At 37.6% G+C, this 24,460-nt stretch overlaps 1 protein-coding gene across 2 annotated transcripts; it reads left to right on the top strand.

Moving 5' to 3' along the window:
• Nucleotides 1–989: 989 nt before the first annotated feature.
• Nucleotides 990–23,188, top strand: LOC133547493 (zinc finger protein OZF-like). Of its 2 annotated transcripts, none has more exons than XR_009805513.1 (5): nucleotides 990–1,049; nucleotides 2,240–2,780; nucleotides 3,003–3,117; nucleotides 5,322–5,540; nucleotides 23,059–23,188. XR_009805513.1 is itself a non-coding variant. In XM_061893185.1 (5 exons), the coding sequence occupies exons 4-5, from the start codon at nucleotides 5,405–5,407 to the stop codon at nucleotides 11,600–11,602; spliced, it is 1,158 nt and encodes a 385-aa protein (XP_061749169.1). In that variant the 5' UTR covers nucleotides 990–1,049; nucleotides 2,240–2,780; nucleotides 3,003–3,117; nucleotides 5,322–5,404; the 3' UTR covers nucleotides 11,603–14,533. The 2 variants fall into 2 exon arrangements, 1 of the variants encoding a protein (XP_061749169.1); XM_061893185.1 differs by lacking the exon at nucleotides 23,059–23,188 and adding an exon at nucleotides 10,581–14,533.
• Nucleotides 23,189–24,460: the final 1,272 nt, after the last annotated feature.

Genomic DNA, 24,460 nt, shown 5'->3' with positions numbered 1-24,460 from the left:
TATTTAATATACATATTTATATAATGTCATGTAATATGACTTCAACATTATTTATGTTAATGAAATAGTTTATTTGCTAACCAGTTCTACTTCTGATTATCTTTTTTTTTTTTTATTGAACAATTAAACATACATAAACAATGTTTAGACACATTAAGGTACTTTCAATACAATATGAGTCAATGTTTTTTTAATATTTTACTCAGCAATATAATAAACATCACATTGAATCCAATCCTCCGACAAACAAAACCCGTCAAAGAAAGTAAAAGTAAATATGAGAGACCATACCAATAAAATTAAATTTAAAAATATAAATAAATAATAAACTTGTGCTTGAACATACTTATTTAAAACCACTTAAATTATTTCAGTAAATATAATAATTTAAGTGTTTTTTCTATTTTGTACAATCTTCCAAGACTGAATTAATAAATTGAAATCATTAACACAATGTTAGAATTTGTATTTCACTTTAAGAAAGAGACTTTTGTTTATGAGAGCAAATGTTTCACACTTTATAAACATTGAAATTAATTCACGACACGATTCACGCATGCGCGAAGACCACGTCACTTCCTGGACTTACAATTGGTTTTATGACGGAGGTCCTGCGACATCACGTTCTGTGATATTTGAATGTTTTATTAATGTTTTGTATGGAAATAGATTATCTAGGAGTAAACGGGAACAACAATAAAAACACGTGGAAGGGTAAATTTAAATAAATCAGGCAGTAATATCGCTACAATTTCCAGAACTTTCACTCTTGTCATTGCAATGAATGTCGCACGGGGGCGCCACTGAACCCCAACATTAAAGCTTTGTTTGATATACTTTGAATTTATTTTTGAAAAACAAGACACTCTTTTATATCACATTGTATTTCAAATAAATATTACGTAAAAGAAAAGCATGGTAACAGTGACGGCAGGCAATATTTTAGATAGAGCTACCTCTTCGTCCACTCGGCTGTGACGTCATTCCCAGCTTCCGGTGTAAACGGAAAACATCAGAAAGAGAACATCGAAGGAGAAAGACGCTAATAAGTCAGTCATATTATTTGTTCTCCAGTTTGAAATACTTACGTCGTATAAAATACATCTTTGATTCTTTATTTAAGGATAGAGTCGTCTCGATGCGCTAGAAGCACGGTGCCGCTTCTGGTGCTATCTTTGCTTGTTAGTTAGCTTAGCTGGCTAGTTAGCTTAGCTTGTTAGCTGCTAACAAAGAGACGCGGACGTTATCAACACATCGCTAAGTAGAGATCAAGTGATTGATTGATTTATTGATTCTTTTATTAGTAGATTACACAGTACAGTACATATTCCGTACAATTGACCACTAAAAGGTAACACCCGAATACGTTTTTCAACTTGTTTAAGTCGGGGTCCACATTAAGTGTGAGTGTAAAGTGTTGTGATTGTGTGAAAATGTGCCAAAGAACCATAGCAAAGTATGAGGACGAATTCACACAGTACTTTGTGGAAAGTAGCATTTAAAATACAAATAAATGAAATTACAATTCCAAATAGATAAAAGGCTATGTATATTCCGAGTTATAAGTAGCCGCAACCTGTAATGTATTTTCTTTTGGATAGGGACTTCCACATATTGGTGGTATAGCAGGCAAACAAATCAGAATTTTTTTTCTGAGTGAAATCTGTGTTGAATGTGATTTGTACAACTACCTCTGGTGTTATAATGGTCAATATATTTTGACGTATCTAGACCGGTAAATGGGTATTTTAGTGGTATGGTGTATCTTGTACACCAGACCAACTGCAAGAAGATGTACTCTGTCGGCCACCAAGAGCCTCCCATGTTAAGGAAATGGTTGGCGGAAAGGTGAGCCCGAGATGGACAGTTAAGTAGAAGCCTAATCATTTGGTTTTGGGCTGTCTGGAGTTACTTTTTCAGGGCTTTTAAGGCGTCACGGTACCAAACATGAACTCCGTAGTCAAAGTGAAGTTAAATGAGTGCTTGTGTTAGAGTCTTAAAGGGGAACATTATCACCAGACCTATGTAAGCGTCAATATATACCTTGATGTTGCAGGAAAAAGACCATATATATTTTTCAACCAATTTCCAAACTCTAGATGGGTAAATTTTGGCGAATTAAACGCCTTTCTATGTGACGTGTTAACGTGACGTCACAAAGGGAGTCAATCCGCCATTTTCTCAAACACATTACAAACACCAAGTCAAATCAGCTGTTATTTTTCGTTTTTTTCGACAGTTTTCCGTACCTTGGAGACATAATGCCTCGTCGGTGTGTTGTCGGAGGGTGTAACAACACTAACAGGGAGGGATTCAAGTTGCACCACTGGCCCAAAGATGCAAAAGTGGCAAGAAATTGGACGAAATTTGTTCAAAATACGAGGGTGTGGGGAAAGCCGACGAAATGGTCAGTGGTTTGTTCCGCACACTTTACCGACGACAACTATGCTACGACAGAGATGGCAAGAATGTTTGGATATCCTCCGACACTCAAAGCAGATGCATTTCCAACGATAAAGTCAAAGAAATCTGCCGCCAGACCCCCATTGAACGTGCCGAAGTGTGTGAGCTATTCAGGGACAAAGGACCTCGATAGCACGGCAAGCAATGGCGGCAGTTTGTTCCCGCAGATGAGCGAGCTAAACCCCCTGGATGTCTTGGCTCACACCGCTTCTACCGAAGATGATCACGTGAAGAATATGGGCCCTAGTTTCCCTGGCCTGCTGACATCAACTCCAAAACTGGACAGATCAGCTTTCAGGAAAAGAGAACGGATGAGGGTATGTCTACAGAATATATTAATTGATGAAAACTTTATGATTACTCACGGTTTTACGTAAATTAATATGCATGTACTGACTGCGTTTACCAATAATTTAGCTTAAAAACATACATTTTTTTCAATCATTTGAGTACATTCGGGTAGTCTTGTGTAATGCAGTATTTTGTGTCTATTTGGGTATGGTTAACCTGAGTGAAGTCTCCCCATTATTTTGTTACAGGTGTTACAGGACATGTTTTCGAACTCTTATTGACATTCCACTGAAGAGGATGATTATCAAACTTTTTCAAGAGCGGATATTGGAGTTCAGATATACCCTGATGTGAAGTCTAAAGGTAACAATTAATGTTCAAGTAGGCTGTGGAATACTCTTGATACTGGAGATGGCAAATAGTACAAGTAAAATACTTATCGCAATGATAAATTTATATTTCACAGGTGTCCAGGTATTTCCACCCACCAGCGGGGTGATCCTGCTATGTAAGAAATAGGATTGTACGGTATACTGGTATTAGTATAGTACCACGATACTAATTAATCATATTGGGTACTATACCACCTCTAAAAAGTACTACTTCTATGAGTACATCAATATTTTTAGGCATCACATCTTCTTTCATTAAAAAAAAAAAAAAAAAGTATGTTTATAAACTCAGAAAATATGTCACTGGACACATGAACTCTTGAATATGACCAATGTATGATCATGTATACCTGGTATCAGATTGATACCCATATTTGTGGTATCATCCAAAACTAATGTAAAGTATCCCAACTACAGAAGAATAAGTGATTATTAAATTTTAATAGAAGTGTAGATGGAACATGTCGAAACAGAAAATAAGCAGATATTAACAGTAAATGAACAAGTAGATTAATAATCAATTTTCTATCACTTGTCCTTTTATAATTTTGACAAAATAATAGAATATAAATGACACAATATGTTGCTGCATATGTGAGCAGAATACATTAGGAGCTTTTGTTTGTTTACTTACTACTAAAAGACAAGTTGTCTTGTATGTTGACTATTTTATTTAAGGACAAACTTGCAATAAGAAACATATGTTTAATGTACCCTAAGATTTTTTTGTTAAAGCCAATAATGCAAATTTTTGTGGTCACTTTTATTTAGAAAATTATCGAAATACATTTTGGTACAGGTCCCGGTACCAAAATATTGGTATCGGGACAACACTAGTAAGAACAGAACTCGTTGGTCGATTCTTTGACTAACTTAGTAGTAATGTTTTCACTGGAGAGATTAGTCTTTACGATGCAGCCAAGATAGGTAATCTCATTTTTGTTTGTTATAATATTGTCACCCACTTTGACTGTGAAGTTATCTACTTTTCTGAGCTTAGGATTAGGAATTGATCCAAAGACCTGTGTACTTGCAAGTACCGAGGCAAGTCTTATTTCGGCAGTTTGTCATTGAAAGCCTTGCCAGTCTAGGTCTTGAGGATTGTAGCTTCGCTTGTTTTGTGGCCGTCAGCCTCGGTTCTATGTTCTTTATGGGTACAGAACATGATGGAATGATCACTTAAGCCGCCACACACAGTAGTTCCACTTGTGGTGATCTGAGACTGGTCAGAAGTAACAAGGAGGTCTATGAAGGTTTAAAAGGACTCACTCACCCTGGTAGTTTGCTTAATGAGCTAAGTGAGACAATGTTGGTGGCACAGCTTAGTGAAGGTTTTAAAAATGGGTGCATCCTTTCAGGACATATCTGTGTTCCAGTCCCCAAGAAGATGGAAACTTGTATCAACATGTTTACACAAAACTCACACACTCACCAAATAAATTTTATACTGTAATCAAATCTAATAATTTCGCTTCCTGATTTTCACTTACATGCATCAATAAGTGAAAGTAAACATTTATTTTCAATAACCAAAGAAGTCAACACTTGATTTATTAAAAGAACATAAAGGTGACTGACTTTCCTTCAGCGTGTCGTAGATGGTCTCCAATTCCTAAAGAGGAATTGTTGATGAAGATACTCCACAAAACAGCACATATTAAAACATGCTTTTGGTAAAAGTTCCTTTTGGCCCAGCCAACAAAATGACCACCAAAACGTATTTTGCATGATAACAAAAACATACCATGAATGTTTTTTTTAGTGATTTTGGTATTAGGTTTTTTTTTAATTTCCATGATATTGAAATGATGGTAATGACAATGTCATTATAATATTATGGTTAAGTTTAGAGATAAAGTTTAGGTGTAATAGACCGTATAGAGAATAAAATATTTACACACTTTACCTCAGTGACCCAATCAATGCTGCCTCGTACTTATAAAAACTTTTCAAATTGCCCCCCATCAAATTTCCAAGTCTGTTGTTTGTACTCACTGTACCACTTTTGAATTGTTTTAGGAAACAAATAGGTATTTTCTGTGTTTTTATTGGTTGTTTTGCTACACACTTTTAACACAACACACAAAAGAACACAAATAATGTCATTGTGTTAACAGCGTCAGTTCAAAACTATTTATATTCCCTCTTGATCTTATTTACTTATTTACCCAACAGACGTCCAGCATCCCCCTCACATTAAAGAGGAAGAGGAGGATCCACAGCCCCCCCACATTAAAGAGGAAGAGGAGGAAGTGTGGATGAGTCAGGAGGGAGAGTGTCTTCTAGGGCAGGAGGAGGCTGATGTCAGCAAGTTTCCACTGACTGTTGTCTCTGTGAAGACTGAAGAGCATGAAGACAAACCACCTGAGTCCTCACAGCTTCATCACAGTCCAAGTAAGCACAACATTTTATTCTCAGGGCATTCAATCCATCACAACTGGACTCTTCACTTTGTCTTACAAGACCTTTGTCCTCTCATCCAAGTAGGCTTCATCACTTCATGCTCATGCACTTTAAGTCTTGAATATAATCACTGGAATTTAGAGAAAAACTGCAGTTTTTGGAGAAATGTTTTTTATTGTTCACAATCATTATAAACAACATGACTATGTATATATATATATATATATATATATATATATATATATATATATATATATATATATATATACATACAGCACATTCTAACTCATAAATGTAAATAAAAGTCTACATGCAATGGAGCCAATGAGAGGTCCTCTATAACCATCCAAAAAGCGCCAACAATACTACATTTGCATTTTGAGGTTTGGATACCAACCAAGTATTAGTGATATTGTTATTATGAGTGCTAACGCAAACAAACTATTTATAGCTTGTGTGTCTATGTTGACATCACCGGCTGGTGAGCTCCTTCCTTGCCTCGGTGCTGGTGAAAGATTATTCCAGATCATGAATCGTGCCTCTCACCTGGATAGTAGAAGGATGAGGACATACTCTGACAAGTTGTTACCCTTTTGAAAGCCAGTTGAGGCCCGAATAGGTGCTTGGCTTCACCCCCCATATCGTGCGACGATTATGAGTCTTTCTCCATCCAAACGAGAATATAACAAGAGTCTATCGGTCTGCGTCATAGTGACAGCAGACCTTGTACAGTAAGTGGTGTTTTAGAAAGTAGGTTGGCTCTCATGAAGTCTGCAGTGTGTAATATTCAGTGATGTTGAAAAAAAAAGCAAATGTAGTGATGCTTTTTTGAAAGTAATGCGCTAATAAGCTAAAATATGTAAATATTCCATCTTTTTAAAAATGTACCTGTTACTAAATGACATAAATACCTACTGCATGTACATAAAACCTTAATGGAGGTGTTTGGATGCTTTTTAAGTTCTTTGTAGGCACAATCAATCAATCAATGTTTATTTATTTAGTCCTAAATCACAAGTGTCTCAAAGGGCTGCACAAACCACGACATCCTCGGTACAGCCCTCATAAGGGCAAGGAAAAACTCACACCCAATAGGACGTCGGTGACAGTGACAATGATGACAATGAGAAACCTTGGAGAGGACCGCATATGTGGGCAACCCCCCCTCACATAACGGTGAGAGTCCAGTCCAAAGTGGATCCAATATAGCAGCGAGAGTCCCATCCAAAGTGGAGCCAGCAGGCAACCATCCCAAGCGGAGGCGGATCAGCAGCGTAGAGATGTCCCCAACCGACACACAGGCGAGCGGTCCATCCTGGGTCCCGACTCTGGACAGCCAGTGCTTCATCCATGGCCATCGGACCTGTCCCCCCCCCCCCCCCCCCCCGCCCAACCCCTCCACAAGGGAGTGGGGGGCAGAGGAGAAAACGAAAAGAAAAGAAACGGCAGATCAACTGGTCTAAAAGGGGATCTATTTAAAGGCTAGAGTATACAAATGAGTTTTAATATGAGACTTAAATGCTTCTACTGAGGTAGCATCTCGAACTGTTACCGGGAGGGCATTCCAGAGTACTGGAGCCCGAACGGAAAACGCTCTATAGCCCGCAGACTTTTTTTGGGCTCTAGGAATCACTAATAAGCCGGAGTCCTTTGAACGCAGATTTCTTGCCGGGACATATGGTACAATACAATCGGCAAGATAGGATGGAGCTAGACCGTGTAGTATTTTATACGTAAGTAGTAAAACCTTAAAGTCACATCTTAAGTGCACAGGAAACCAGTGCAGGTGAGCCAGTACAGGTATATATGTATGTATATATGTATATAAAGGTATATACAGTATAGGTATATATGTATGTATATATGTATATAAAGGTATATACAGTATAGGTATATATGTATGTATATATGTATATAAAGGTATATACAGTACAGGTATATATGTATGTATATATGTATATAAAGGTATATGCAGTATAGGTATATATGTATGTATATATGTATATAAAGGTATATGCAGTATAAGCGTAATCTGATCAAACGTTCTTGTTCTTGTGAAAAGTCTGGCAGCCACATTTTGTACCAACTGTAATCTTTTAATGCTAGACATGAGGAGACCCGAAAATAATACGTTACAGTAATCGAGACGAGACGTAACAAACGCATGGATAATGATCTCGGCGTCGTTAGTGGACAATTTGGAGCAAATTTTAGCGATATTACGTAGATGAAAGAAGGTCGTTTTAGTAACGCTTTTAATGTGTGCCTCAAAGGAGAGAGTTGGGTGGAACATAATACCCAGATTCTTTACCGTGTCGCCTTGTTTAATTGTTTGGTTTATTATTAGTGGTTTAAAGGCCTACTAAAATGAGATTTTCTTATGTAAACGGGGATAGCAGGTCCATTCTATGTGTCATACTTGATCATTTCACGATATTGCCATATTTTTGCTGAAAGGATTTTGTAGAGAACATCCACGATAAAGTTCGCAACGTTCGGTGCTAAGAGAAAAGCCCTGCCTTTACCGGAAGTCGCAGACGATGACGTCACATGTTGATGGCTCCTCACATATTCACATTGTTTTTAATGGGAGCCTCCAACAAAACTTCGATTCGGACCGAGAAAACGACAATTTCCCCATTAATTTGAGCGAGGATGAAAGATTTGTGTTTGAGGATATTGACAACTACAAAAAACAAACAAAACAAAAAAAGAAGTTAAAAATGAAAAACGCGACTGCATTGGGACGGATTCCGATGTTTTTAGACACATTTACTAGGATAATTCTGGGAAATCCCTTATCTTTCTATTGTGTTGCTAGTGTTTTAGTGAGTTAAATAGTACCTGATAGTCGGAGGTGTGTCTCCACGGGTGTCTTGACGCCAATGTCTCAGGGAAGTCGACGGCAGCTTTATGGACGGCACAAGCTCAGCTTTTCTCCGGTAAGAAGCAACTTTTTAACTACAATTTTCTCACCGAAACCTGCTGGTTGACATGTGGTCGGGATCCATGTTCTCTTGACCGCGCTCTGATCCATAGGAAAGTTTCAGCTCCAGGAATTTTAAACAAGGAGTCACCGTGTGTTTGTGTGGCTAAAACTTCCCAACTCCATCTTTCTACTTTGACTTCTCCAATATTAATTGAACAAATTGCAAAAGATTCAGCAACACAGTTCTCCAAAATACTGTGTAATTATGCCGTTAAAGCAGACGACTTTTAGCTGTGTGTGTGTGCAGCGCTCATACTTCCTAAAAACCCGTGACGTCTTGCGTACACGTCATCATTACACGACGTTTTCAAGACGAAACTCCCGGGAAATTTAAAATTGCAATTTAGTAAACTAAAGCGGCCGTATTGGCATGTGTTGCAATGTTAATATTTCATCATTGATATATAAACTATCAGACTGCGTGGTGGCTAGTAGTGACTTTCAGTAGGCCTTTAACAGAACGTATACATATTTTTAAATGTCCATTTTTCTTTCACAATGACTGAGATAGGCCCCTGTGCCCCCGAAAGGGACAAGGGGTAAAAAATGGATGGATAATTATATTGAATAAAAATGGTTAGGAATGAGTTTGGCGTTCATGCTTGTCACTTACTGCTGTGTCGTCCACACACTGGGAGCGTGTGCAAATGTGCAATGTTTCGGATTTAAAAATCACATTTATTTTTCATAGTTTGGCTTGGGGTGCGACTTATACTCTGGAGGGACTTATGTGTGAAATTATTAACACATTACTGTAAAATATCCAAAAATATTATTTATCTTATTCACATAAGTGCCTAGACGTACCGATAGAAGATGAAGCGGTACATTGTCTACTTTGGACTTGGCAGAGTTGTTTAGAAGCGACACCGAGTAAGTAGATTTCATGGGATTTAGCGATTTGGAATGACAGATTGTTTGGTAAAGGTATAGCGTGTTCTATAAGTTATAGTTATTTGAATGACTCTTAGCATAATACGTTAGGTTAACATAGCAGGCACCTTCTCAGTTGGTTATTTATGCCTCATATAACGTACACTTATTCGGCTTAATGTTCACTATTCTTTGTTTATTTTAAATTGCCTATCTAATGTCTATTCTTGGTGTTGGATTTTATCAAATAAATTTCCCCCAAAAATGCGACTTATTCTCCAGTGCGACCTATATGTTTTTTTTCCTTCTTTATTATGCATTTTCGGCCGGTGCGATTTATTCTCCGGAGCGACTTATAATTCGAAAAATACGGTAAAGGGAAACCAATCCAAATCCATTGCTACTCTTTATAAAGTAAAACATGCTGAATAAGACATGTCTGCATATGTTATATTATTCTATTGTTTTTCCATATTTAACATATTGTGTTGAAGTTTGGAGAAATGTTTATAAAACAAATATAGACCCAATTATTCAACTTCAAAAAAGGGTCATCAGAATAATACACAAAGCGTGCTACTATGGACATACCAATCCATTATTTATGAGTTCTAATATGTCGAAATTTTCAGATATTGTGTTTTTAAAAACCTTGGAAATTATATTTCGAGTAAAGCAACAGTCTTCCAGCTTGTATTATTCGGTTATTTCAATTAAGAAGAGAAAACTATCATTTACGGGGATATTGATTTTTGAAATAGGTAAAGTAAGAAGGAATACAAAATACAAATGTATTTCAGTTTTAGGAGTTAAATGGTGGAACAAGCTCAGTGATGAGTTGAAGACATGTAGTTCTCTCACTGGGTCCATGTGTACACTCTCAGTTACATTAACACTGATATTATACATGTGGGCCAATAGATAGAAATGCTGTTAAATGTAGCTTTGATGTGGCAAGCTACTTTTGCAGTGTAGCGTGTAGTGTAGCTTGCTACAATTCTCTGAGGATAGCTTAGCTACATTTAATGGAGAGTAACTTGTAGCTTAGCTTACTACATTTTCCAGGTCGCTTGCCCATCACTGTCTATTTGGCCTATCTCACATGTGAATAGTTTGAATACTGCAAACTTCAATACAGTAACACCTCATTTGTGTTTTATGTTCTGCAGACGTCCAGCAGGTGTCAGCAGAGAGTCATGAAGAGATTCCCTCCAAGCAGCAGGAGTGGACCTCCAGTGTGGGACAGAAGGAGCTACAGACCCCCTCCCACATTAAAGAGGAAGAGGAGGAACTGTCGAAGCAGCTTCAAAGGGTGGAGGAGGCTAATGATGAAGATGAAGCTCAGTCCTTACAGCTTCATCACAGTCAAAGTGAGGAGAACAGAGGGGCGGAGCTTGTAAGTCAACACATCACAGAAGCTGATGGAGAGCATTGTGAAGATATAAAGTCACAACCAGACAGCATCTTTGCTCCACTGTCAGACATGGACCACATGATGTCACAGTCTTCTGATCACAGTGACCACATTCAAGAACCTTTGGAGAGTAAAAATGACTGTAAAGGTGATACAAGACATCACACTAACAACAAACACTTGGACTGCTCTGAATGTGAGAAATCATTTAAACACAAGAGTTATATTACAATACACATGAGAATACATACTGGAGAGAAACCTTTTACTTGCTCTGTTTGTAAGAAGAGTTTCTCCAGAAAGCTTGACATGACCACACACATGAGAACACACACTGGAAAGAAACCTTTTACTTGCTCTGTTTGTAAGAAGAGTTTCTCCACAAAGCTTGTCATGTCCACACACATGAGAACACATGCTGGAGAGAAACCTGTTACTTGCTCTATTTGTAAGAAGAGTTTCTCCACAAAGCTTGTCATGACCACACACATGAGAACACATACTGGAGAGAAACCTGTTACTTGCTCTATTTGTAAGAAGAGTTTCTCCACAAAGCTTGTCATGACCACACACATGAGAACACATACTGGAGAGAAACCTGTTACTTGCTCTATTTGTAAGAAGAGTTTCTCCAGAAAGCAATACATGACCAAACACATGAGAACACACACTGGAGAGAACCCGTTGAGTTGCACTGTGTGTGATAAAAGGTTCAGGTATAAGTATCAGGTCAGTAAACACAAGTGTGTAACAGTCATGGAAGCTGCAGGGATTTAAAAACACTTATAAACAGTGATTGTGCTAAATGTACTCTAATACCACATCATGTTTAAAGGGGAACATTATCACCAGACATATGTAAGAGTCAATATATACCTTGATGTTGCAGAAAAAAGACCACATGTTTTTTAACCGATTTCCGAACTCTAAAAGGGCGAATTTGGCGATTTAAACACCTCTCAATTGTTCGCTGTCAGAGCGATGACCTTTTACCCGTGACATCACAATGGGAAGCAATCCGCCATTTCCTCAAACACATTACACACACAAGTCAAATCAGCTCTGTTATTTTTTTTTTTTTTACTACTGTTTTCCGTCCCTTGGAGACATCATGCCTCGTCGGTGGGTTGTCGGAGGGTGTAACAACACGATCAGGGACGGATTCAAGTTGGAATGTGCATTGATTAGAACGTCATGCTAATCAATGCTAACATGCTATTTAGGCTAGCTGTAGGTACATATCGCATCGCTATGCCTCATTTGCACCTATATTTACATCCAGCCTTTCTCTCCACCCACATTTAAGGCCAAACAAACACATACCAATCGACAGATTCAAGTTGCACCATTGTCAAAAGATGCGAAAGTCCCTTGTTTGTTCTGCACATTTTACCGGCGATGCTACGACAGACATGGCACAGAGGTGTGGATATCCTGTGACACTCAAAGCAGATGCATTTCCAACGATAAAGTCAACGAAATCACAAAGGTGAGTTTTGTTGATGTTATTGACTTATGTGCTAATCAGACATATTTGTACACGGCATGACTGCCAGCTAATCAATGCTAACATTCTATTTAGGCTAGTTGTATGTACATTTGTAGCTATATTTGCATCCAGCCTTTCCCTCCACCCACATTTAATGCCAAACAAACACTTACCAATCGACATATTTAAGTTGCTCCAGTGGTCAAAAGATGCAATCTTTGGTTAGAAGGCGATCGCTGAATAGCTTCAATAGCTATTCGCTCAATAGCTTCAGTTTCTTCTTCAATTTAATTTTTGCTATCTGCTTCCACACTCCAACCATCCGTTTCAATACACGCGATATCTGTGGAATCGCTTAAAGGGGAACATTATCACCAGACCTATGTAAGCGTCAATATATACCTTGATGTTGCAGAAAAAAGACCATATATTTTCTTAACCGATTTTCGAACTGTAAATGGGTGAACTTTCGCGAATTAAACGCCTTTCTATTATTCTTTATGATGTCACATAGGGAGTCAAGCCGCAATTTTTTCAAACACATTGCAAACACTGAGTCATATCAGCTCAGTTATTTTCCGTTTTTTCGACTGTTTTCCGTACCTTGGAGACATTATGCCTCGTCGGTGTGTTGTCAGAGGGTGTAACAACAAGATCAGGGACGGATTCAAGTTGATTTGCGTGGAGTCTGCATCGATTAGCACGGCATGCTAACCTATGCTAAAATGCTATGTAGGCTAGCTGTATGTACATTTGTAGCTATATTTGCATCCAGCCTTTCCCTCCACCCACATTTAATGCCAAACAAACACATACCAATCGACGGGTTTAAGTTGCTCCAGTGTCAAAAGATGCGAAAGTCCCTCGTTTGGTCTGCACATTTTACCGGCGATGCTACGACAGACATGGCTCAGAGATGTATGGATATCCTGCGACACTCAAAGCAGATGCATTTCCAACGATAAAGTCAACGAAATCACAAAGGTGAGTTTTGTTGATGTTATTGACTTATGTGCTAATCAGACATATTTGGTCGCGGCTTGACTGCCAGCTAATCGATGCTAACGTGCTATTTAGGCTAGCTGTATGTACATTTGTAGCTATATTTGCATCCAGCCTTTCCCTCCACCCACATTTAATGCCAAACAAACACTTACCAATCGACGGATTTAAGTTGCTCCAGTGGTCAAAAGATGCAATCTTTGGTTGGAAGGCAATCGCCGAATAGCTTCAATAGCTATTCACTCAATAGCTTCAGTTTCTTCTTCACTTTCGTTTTCGCTATCTGCCTCCACACTCCAACCCTCCGTTTCAATACATGTGTAATCTGTTGAATCGCTTAAGCCGCTGAAATCCGAATCTGAATCCGAGCTAATGTCGCTATATCTTGCTGGTCTATCCGCCATGTTTGATTGTATTGGCATCACTATGTGACGTCACAGGAAAATAGACGGTGGATTTACAGATAGCGAAAATCAGGCACTTTAAAGCCTTTTTTTGGGATATTCCATGATTGGTAAAATTTTGAAAAAAACTTCGAAAAATAAAATAAGCCACTGGGAACTGATTTTTATTGGTTTTAACTCTTCTGAAATTGTGATAATGTCCCCCTTTAATATGAATGTATATTTGATGTTGTATGTAGTGATTCTCATCTTCTACTGTTATATGTTGTCCTGGAGTTTTTAAGTTGTGTGCATGTATTGAATATCATGTATGTAGCTACTAATTTATTTGATTTTCTCATTGTTAAAGAGAGGACATCTTTATTTTCACTTGGGGTTTTTTTTCACACATTTTCTTCCTATGTATTTTTATTGATGTTATTATCCAATTAAAAGTATGAATTAATAAAATATTTAACAAAATGTGGACTCTATAGATTAGCAGCATTGTTACATCATGGATGTTAACTACAGCAAAACATCAACAAAGAAGAAAAAGGCTGAAGTTAGCAACACATCACTGAACTTTAGAGCCATCGTGAGTGGAGTTGCTTGTTTTTATTGCTGCATTTGTACTTATTTCACCTCACATCTTCACTTTCAACCCTAAAGTCTTCTTCAAATATATTGTTGTATGCTTCTAAGATTGATGTTTATTATGTGTGTGTAGTCTGTGGAAAGGGTTGTTATCCCTTGTGGATCAATTTGTTTACTTGAACAGATACATCATCATCATCATCATCATCATCATTATCAAAATACAGATTTAAGTACTGTATTAGAGTGCCTCTTGTAGTACTCCAACTCGCCACATTGAGAAGTGGGGGCGATCGTGAGCTAGCAGATGCATGTTGCTATCATGTTTTATCAGCGAGGAAGACAGCATTTGTGTTTACTTTTTTGTCGGATCCAAGTTGTATTGCTCTGCTGAATAAATGAATCACTATGGCTGCCAATATGGAGGATTATATATATATATATGTATATATATATATGTGTGTGTGTGTGTGTATTCTGGGAAATCCCTTATCTTTCTATTGTGTTGCTAGTGTTTTAGTGAGTCTAACAGTACCTGATAGTCAGATGTGTGTGTTCACGGGTGTGTTGAGGCCAGTGTCTCAGGGAAGTCGACGGCTGCTTTATGGGCGGCACAAGCTGACCTAAGAAGAGACTTTTTACCACAATTTTCTCACCGAAACCTGTTGGTTGACATTGGGTCGGGATCCATGTTCGCTGTGATCCATAGATCCAGATCTCCAAAATACTGTGTAATTATGCCGTTAAAGCGGACGACTTTTAGCTGTGTGTGTGTGTGTGTGTGTGTGTGTGTGTGTGTGTGTGTGTGTGCAGCGCTCATATTTCCTAACAGCCTGTGACGTCAAGCGTACACGTCATCATTACGCGACGTTTTCAAGAAAAAACACCCGGGAAATTTAAATTGCAATTTAGTAAACTAAAGTGGCCGTATTGGCATGTGTTGCAATGTTTATATTTCATCATTGATATATAAACTATCAGACTGCGTGGTGGCTAGTAGTGGCTTTCAGCAGGCCTTTAGGTCGGGGTCTGATCATGACTAGTCATAGATATCGACACCAACATCGCCCCCTTGTGGTGGGAAATTATAACAGTCATAACTTCCTTCCACATGCTCCAATCTTCCTGTTTTGTTTTATGGTGGGTGAAGATCATCGTCATTCTACATCCTGTACGCAAATTCAAAATGACATTTTTCATACTCGGCACATTTTCTAACATAATCTTGTTAATATGCTCAATAAGGTTCTATTCAAATGTAATACAAGTAATACGTAAGACTTTATTTGCACACTTAAGGAGATAAGTTTCCAGGTAAAAAGGATTGTTTATCAATTTATTTTCCATGAATTAATTTAGATCCAGAACACACATTGTTATATATCTTATTATAATCATTACTATAATTGAATGTAAGTTTGTGTAAAATATTTTCACACAACAAAGTGTGAATACATGTTGTAAAGTGTGGGGTTGAGTTATAATTGATATAATACAATTAGGTATGGCAAATGCATTTTGTTTACTTGCCAACTATTCAAATTATATTTAATATACATATTTATATAATGTCATGTAATATGACTTCAACATTATTTATGTTAATATAAGAGTTTATTTGCTAACCAGTTCTACTTCTGAGTATTTATTTTATTTTGTTATTGAACAATTAAACACACGTAAACAATGTTTAGACACATTAAGGTACTTTCAATACAATATGAGTGTCAGGCCTTGACGTGGATTGAGTGTGCTCCTTCGACGCAGCGGGATTACAGGACGAGCCAGGCGTGAATTCAGGTACATGTTTTTATTTAAACACTCTAATCAAAAATAATCAAACTAAGGGCGCTCACAAAGAGGAAGAAACTTGGCTAAACAGTACAAACGTGAAACAAAAACACCTGCTCAAGGGCATGAAAGAAAATTTAACTATAAACTTAAACAGCATGATGGCAAGACTAAAGACATGAAACAAAAGAGTGCACTGTGGCATAAATATATAAACTTACTCGGCATGGAACTGTGGACAGGGCGTAAAGGTTTGGACAGCATGGGTAGGGTGCGTGTGAGTGTGAAGATCCCAGGACGAAGACAAGAAAAAGAGTGACTTAAATAGCTGTGACTATTAGTGAAAACAGGTGTGAGGCTGAGAACAGGGATGTGACAGGTGAAAACTCATGAGGTTGGCATGGAAACAAACAAAACCAGGAAGTGCAAAACGTGACTGATTGTCCAAAATCAAAAACATAACATGACAAAACAAAACATGATCCATAGGTGTGACAATGAGTCAATGTTTTTTCAATATTTTACTCAGCAATATAAAAAAAACATCACATTAAATCCAATCCTCTTACAAACAAAACCCGTTAAAGAAAGTAAAAGTAAATATGAGAGACCCTTCGAATAAGATTACAATAAAATATATATAAATAAATGATAAACATAAATCATTTCAGTAAATATAATAAGATCTTTTTTTATTTTTTACAATCTTCCTAGATTGAATTAATAAATTCAAATCATTAACACAATGTTAGAATTTGGATTTCACTTCAAGAAAGACACTTTTGTTTATGAGAGCAAATGTTTCACACTTTTTAAAAATGGATATAAATTCACGAAACGATCGATCCGCGCATGCGTGAAGAGTACGTCACTTCCTGGACTTACAATTGATTTTATGTCAGAGTTCGTGTGAAATCACGTTCTGTGATGTTTGAATGTTTTATTAATGTTTTGTATGAAAATAGATTATCCAGGAGAAAAAGGGAACAACAATAAAAACATGTGGAATCAGGCAGTAATATCGCTACAATTTCTAGCACTTTCACTCTTGTCATTGCAATGAATGTCGCACGGGGGCGCCACTGAACCCCAACATTAAAGCTTTGTTTGATATACTTTGAATTTATTTTTGAAAAACAAGACACTCTTTTATGTCACATTGTTGTTCAAATAAATATTACAGGTTATAAAAGCATGGTAACAGTGACAGCAGGCAATATCTTATATAGAGCTACCTCTTCGTCCCCTCGGCTGTGACGTCATTCCCAGCTTCCGGTGTAAACGGAAGGCAGCAGAAAATCGTTAGAAGGCAGAACCTTTCTTTCCAAAGCAGAAAGTATCTCCAGGCTTACGTATGCAGCTATTTACTAATACTGGTTGACTTTATTTGGAAAAACACAATTCATTATATTAATAAATCAGTTCTAATGAACAATTACAATCAGGGTGGTCTAAACTTTCTTGACTTCACTACACTAAACAACACCTTTAAAATTAATTGGATAAGACACTACCTGAAAGACCCTACCTCAATTTGGAACTTTATTTCTCATCATGTATTCTCTAACCTTGGAGGCCTAACATTTTTGCTCTTGTGTAATTCTAACATTGACAGGATTCCTGTTGCACTCTCAAACTTCCACAAACAAGCCCTTCTAGCATGCTCTCTTTTATACAAGCACAATAATTTTTCACCTACCAAATATATCATCTGGAACAATAAAGACATATGTTACAAAAGGAAATCTCTTTTCCTCAACAATTGGTTTAACAATAACATTATTTTAGTGAGTCAGCTTTTCAATAAGGAAGGTCAACTTTTTAATTACCAAGAATTTCTCAACCAATTTAAGATACCTGTGACTCCCAAACAATTTGATATTGTATTTGATGCCATTCCAACAGGTGTTATTATGTTGTACATTCCAACACCTGTTATTATGTTGTACATTGCAACACCTGTTATTATGTTGTACATTCCAACAGGTGTTATTATGTTGTACATTCCAACAGGTGTTATTATGTTGTACATTCCAACACCTGTTATTATGTTGTACATTCCAACAGGTGTTATTATGTTGTACATTCCAACAGGTGTTATTATGTTGTACATTCCAACACCTGTTATTATGTTGTACATTCCAACACCTGTTATTATGTTGTACATTCCAACACCTGTTATTATGTTGTACATTCCAACACCTGTTATTATGTTGTACATTCCAACACCTGTTATTATGTTGTACATTCCAACACCTGTTATTATGTTGTACATTCCAACACCTGTTATTATGTTGTACATTCCAACACCTGTTATTATGTTGTACATTCCAACAGCTGTTATTATGTTGTACATTCCAACACCTGTTATTATGTTGTACATTCCAACACCTGTTATTATGTTGTACATTCCAACAGGTGTTATTATGTTGTACATTCCAACACCTGTTATTATGTTGTACATTCCAACACCTGTTATTATGTTGTACATTCCAACACCTGTTATTATGTTGTACATTCCAACACCTGTTATTATGTTGTACATTCCAACACCTGTTATTATGTTGTACATTCCACCACCTGTTATTATGTTGTACATTCCACCACCTGTTATTATGTTGTACATTCCAACAGGTGTTATTATGTTGTACATTCCAACAGGTGTTATTATGTTGTACATTCCAACAGGTGTTATTATGTTGTACATTCTAACAGGTGTTATTATGTTGTACATTCCAACACCTGTTATTATGTTGTACATTCCAACACCTGTTATTATGTTGTACATTCCAACAGGTGTTATTATGTTGTACATTCCAACAGGTGTTATTATGTTGTACATTCCAACAGGTGTTATTATGTTGTACATTCCAACAGGTGTTATTATGTTGTACAGGGCTTACACACCTCCTCTTTCTGCTGTAAACATTGTGAATGATCCACTTGACACTCCTGTGGGGAAACTTTGCTTTGATCAGAAAAATAACAGAAAAATCCTCAGCTTATTCCAAAATGATTGTGTGTCTGTCTCCTATGTAATTTCCCTCTGGAATAATGTTGTAAATGACATCTGTTGGACCAAAACATGGTCCCTTCCTAACAGGTATTTACTTCCCAACAAAGTCAAAGAGATATCATTTAAAATCATTCCTGGTTATTACCCTGTAAAGACTGTAATGGTTAAATAGAAGAAGGACATTGATGTTATGTAACATGCACCCAGAGACTGTTAACCACTTGTTTTATACTTGTGAAAACACTCCATCACTATGGCAGGCATCTGTCGCTTCATCCTGGACAATATTTATGACAAATTTGTGCTTTGCTTTAAAGATGTGATTTTTGGTTTTACACTTTACGAACAAAAATTTTAAAAGGAATTCTACCTTTGCAACCTCATTATTTTATTGGCTAAGTTTTATATTCATAAATGTAAGTTTCTTAATACCCGACCTATCTTTTGTGCCTTTAAAAAAGATCTGGAACTTTACATTAAAACACTCTCTACCTCTAACAACAAAAAAGCTGTGAAAACGATGATGCTGTGTTCCAAATTTAAGTTGTTTGATGAATCTGAATGAACCTATGGCTTTGCATTTTGTTTATTATTTATATATATTTGTTTGTATTCTATTTTTGTTATTTTGAATGTACAACCCCCTGGCGCTGTTTTGTACTGTTTTTATAATGTTTTATAATGTTTTATATTGTTGTTTGGCTTACTGTTTGTAATTGTTGAAATGTATGAATAAAGATTCAAAAAAAAAAAAAAGGAAGGCAGCAGAACAGAGCAGTACTGCTTTGTAACGTCAAGTGTGCCAACTGTCGTGAAAGCACATGGACTGAGAAAGACGTGAGCAGGACGCTAATAAGTAGTGATGGGTTGATGAGGCTTCATGTATCGTTTGGACACATTGCAAAACTGTATTGATACTGTGTCAATACTGTGTCACTAAATAATGACATCTGCTGGACAGTAAAAATCTCTACAGGCAGTACATCTAAGAAGGACAGCTCCAGACTTGAGAAACTGATCAGGCGGGCCGGTTCTACAATGGGAATGAAACTGGACTCACTGGTGAGGGTGGCAGAGAAGAGGACTGTGGACAAACTAGTGAGCATCCTGGATGATGCCAGTCACCCTCTGCATAGTGTTATCAGCAGCCAGAGGAGCCTGTTCAGTTCTAGACTGCTTCATCCCCAAGTGCAGGACTAATAGACTCAAGAACTCCTTTGTCCCACACGCCATTAGACTGTACAACTCCTCTCTGGGGCGGGGGGCGGGGGGGTAATAATAACAGTGTAATACGTTTTCATAACATGGTCACTACTGCCTACTTTGTCTTGTTATATTCTTATTTTACTGTTATATTGTTATTCCCATTGTTGCTTTTTAGTTTTTATTCTCATTGTAATATTTCTCTTTTTTGTTTCCATTTAAACCCCCATTATTTACTTTTTACTTTTATTTAAATTGATCTTAACTCTGTACACTGCTGCTGGAATTTTAATTTTCCTGAAGGAACTCTCCTGAAGGAATCAATGAAGTACTATCTATCTATCTATCTATCTATCTATCTATCTATCTATCTATCTATCTATCTATCTATCTATCTATCTATCTATCTATCTATCTATCTATCTATCTATCTACTTGTGGACTGGGATTTTTTTTTAACATGCGCTCTGAATACGCACTGTTGATCGATTGATTGAAACTTTTATTTATTAGTAGATTGCACAGTTCAGTACATATTCCGTACCATTTACCACTAAATAGTAACACCCCAATAAGTTTTTCAACTTGTTTAAATCGGGGTCCACGTTAAGCAAGTCATGGTAAAAAGTAACTGGGGGCGAGCTGGACTCGAACAACCGCCCTATGGGAATCAATATGAACACTTGTGGTCCTTCACTCTACCAACTCAGCTACCGGAGAAATCAGTTACTATTGTGTTTTAATGTAATTAATAGGATGGTTGTGTGGGCGGGACAATACCGGAGAGTCTCCAGTGGAGACTTAATGAAACGACAAGAAAATGAACACAAATACCTTTTTTCCGATATATGATCAAAATATTCCCAGACGGCGGAAATGATCTCCGACGACGATAAATGGCAAAAAAAAAAAAACAACGACAGAAGTGCGGCGATTCTGTTGGCAGCAGCATCTCCTAAAAGCCAAGTCTTGATCAGACAACTTTGTCAAATTATCGGCCCATTTCCAAATTACCTTTTGTGTCAAACATTTTGTAGAAATGTGTTTTGGCACAACTGCAGCCTTTTTTAGATGAAAATAGCACTTTCGATCCATTTCAGTCTGGATACAAAGCTTTGCACAGTACTGAATCTGCACTTTTAAAGGTTTTTAATGACTTGCTTTTAATGTCTGATTCTGGCAGCTCTGCCATTTTAGTGCTTTTAGATCTTACAGCTGCCTTTGACACAGTCGACCACACAATTCTTTTAGAGCGCCTGAGAGACTGTGTGGGTGTCAGGGGGACTGCGTTACAGTGGTTCAGATCTTACCTGTCTGAGAGGTCCTTCTCTGTCAGGCTGGGGGACGCCACCTCCTCTTCTGCCCCGCTTTACTGTGGTGTCCCCCAGGAATCTATTTTAGGCCCCATCCTGTTCGCTCTTTATCTCCTTCCTCTTGGAGATATTTTTAGGAAACATGGAGTGTTTTATCACTTTTATGCAGATGACTGCCAAATTTATATGCCAATTTCAAAAAGCCACGGCCCCCTGACACCCCTCCTTAACTGTCTATGTGACGTCAAGGCTTGGTTAGCCCAGAATTTTTTAATAATGAATGAGGGAAAAACGGAAATTTTAGTTTTTGGTCCGGCCCTCACTGACTTGGGACCATTGCAAAATGATGTGTGTCCCAAAGTCACCAGCCTTGGCGTCACTATAGACAGCCATTTTAAACTAGACAAACAAGTCAAGTGCGTTTTAAAATCGTGTTTTTATCACCTTCGTCTTTTAGTAAAGGTTAAACCGTTTTTATCTTTTAACCTTTTTGAAGAAGTGGTGCATGCTTTTATTTGAAGTGGCCTGGACTACTGCAATGCACTTTATGCTGGCATTAGCCAAAAAGCTCTCTCCCGGTTGCAGTTAGTCCAGAAGGCGGCAGCAGGACTTTTAACAGGGGCCAGGAAACGCCAGCATATAACCCCAATTCTTCAGAGTTTGCACTGGCTCCCTGTTCATTTTAGAATTGATTTTAAAACATTGCTGTTTGTTTTTAAATCTTTACATGGACTGGCACCTCAATAAATCTCGGACCTCATCCAAATTTACACTCCTGCGCGCGCTCTGAGGTCCGAGAGCCAGTTCCAGCTCGTGGTGCCCAAGACCAGACTTAAGACCAGGGGAGACAGGGCCTTCTCTGTGGTCGGCCCTAAGCTCTGGAACACTCTGCCCCTCCATGTTCAAACTGCTTCCACAGTGGAGTGTTTTAAGTCTCGTCTTAAGACCTACTTTTATTCTTTGGCTTTTAAAACTACGTGAGTTGTGTGGTCCTCTGTCCTCTGTTGTCCTCTGTGTTTTTTATACACTTTGATTTCTATTTTACTGTTGTAATTGCTTTTACCCTTTAAAATTGTTTTTAATCATATTTTGTTTTTATATTGGTTTTATATTTATTTATTTTGTGTTTTTATTCAGTCATTGGTGGAACATAAAATAGTTTTTTTAATATTGTTTTTAACATGGCTGTGCAGCACGTTGGAAACGTTCTTGTTGTTTAAATGTGCTATATAAATAAAGTGGATTGGATTGGATTGGATTGACAAAGATTGAGAGAAAAGTTGAGAATAAAAGTAAAAATGGGGAGAAAAGGAGAGAATGAAGGTGAAAACAGATAGAAAATGAGAGAAAGAAGGTATAGAGTATGAATATTAAATACAATCAGGTGAGCAGATACCTCAGCTGGGACGAGTTATCTAATCACCTGTTTCCTTTATCAGCAGCGTTGGAAACCATGAGAGGGGCTGGCGATTGAGGAGTGAGAGCCAGACGAAGGAGATCAGGAGAAACGCATGTCATTGAGAGCTGAAAAGCTGAAAGAGACATTGAGCACAAAAAGAAATTGTAAAGAAATAAAAAGTGTGTAACCACTGAACCAGGCGTGGTGTTTCCGTGGAGGGAACGGAGGATCCAGGACGAGGATCTCCACAGGGCTATATAAATAAACATTGATTGACATTGATTGATTGATATTTGTTGTTGCTCAGATGGATGGTGGATGGACTGTGTTGGTAAAGCTTGGCTTGACTGCTGCTGTGTGAGGGGTTGATAGTCTTGAGCCTGGGGGTTGAGAGTGACTGCTGGTTCCTTGGTTCTTTTTAAGTAGGAGCTCATGCCATCAGATGCTGTGTGTGAGGAAGCATGAAGGCTGGAAGCTTTTAAAACTGCTAATTTTGCATCAGCAGCTGCCAATTGAGCATGCAGGTCCATCATTTCCTTTTTCTTTCTGATTCTTTCCCTCTCCTCTTCCAATTTCTTTTTGATCTTTTCCTCCTCCTCTTCCAAGGCAGCGAGGGCAGCCCTGTCGGCCTCTGCCTGTCTGCGAACTGAGGAGGTTCTAGAATTACTAGAACCAGACCGTGTGTGACTCCCATGTGATTTGTGACTTATATTACTAATGCTGTCATTTGGATTAATTTCGTTTTGGAAATCCTCCATATTTTCCAGGGTTGGTGTTTTTATCCAGGTGTTAACATGCTCAATGAATTCATGTAGATTGATTAATTTGGCTTCGTACCATATGTCGTGATTGATTTGGTCCTCTGTTGGTAGAATTGGTAGGAGGGATGTGTGTGCACTTGCGGTTTCCTTTATAACATTGAGATATTTGGTGAAAGCAGATTGCACGTCCATTTTGTCCTCTCCATTTTCCATCATTTCCATGATATGTTTCTGCATGTTGCTTGCCTTGTTTAATTTAGATCTCCTCTCCTTCTCAAGTGTTTCAATTCTGTGCATTAGGGCTTTTGGTGTCATTTTCACTGTGCGTTTTTTTTTTTACATCAGATGTTTGATTTGTGTCATACTTGCCAACCTTGAGACCTCCGATTTCGGGAGGTGGGGGTTGGAGGCATGGTCGAGGGCGTGGTTAAGAGGGAAGGAGTATATTTACCGCTAGATTCATAGATTTACCAAGTCAAGTATTTCATATATATCAATCAATCAATCAATCAATCAATCAATCAATCAATCAATCAATCAATCAATGTTTATTTATATAGCCCTAAATCACTAGTGTCTCAAAGGGCTGCACAAACCACAAAACAAAACACCACATATATAATATAAAAATAAATATATATATATATATATATATATATATATATATATATATGTGTGTAT

The sequence above is a fragment of the Nerophis ophidion genome, unplaced genomic scaffold (genome assembly GCF_033978795.1).
Source record: "Nerophis ophidion isolate RoL-2023_Sa unplaced genomic scaffold, RoL_Noph_v1.0 HiC_scaffold_127, whole genome shotgun sequence".
NCBI lineage: Eukaryota > Metazoa > Chordata > Actinopteri > Syngnathiformes > Syngnathidae > Nerophis > Nerophis ophidion.
Note: the sequence above shows the minus strand (reverse complement) of the source record. Positions and strands in the feature narration are given on the sequence as shown.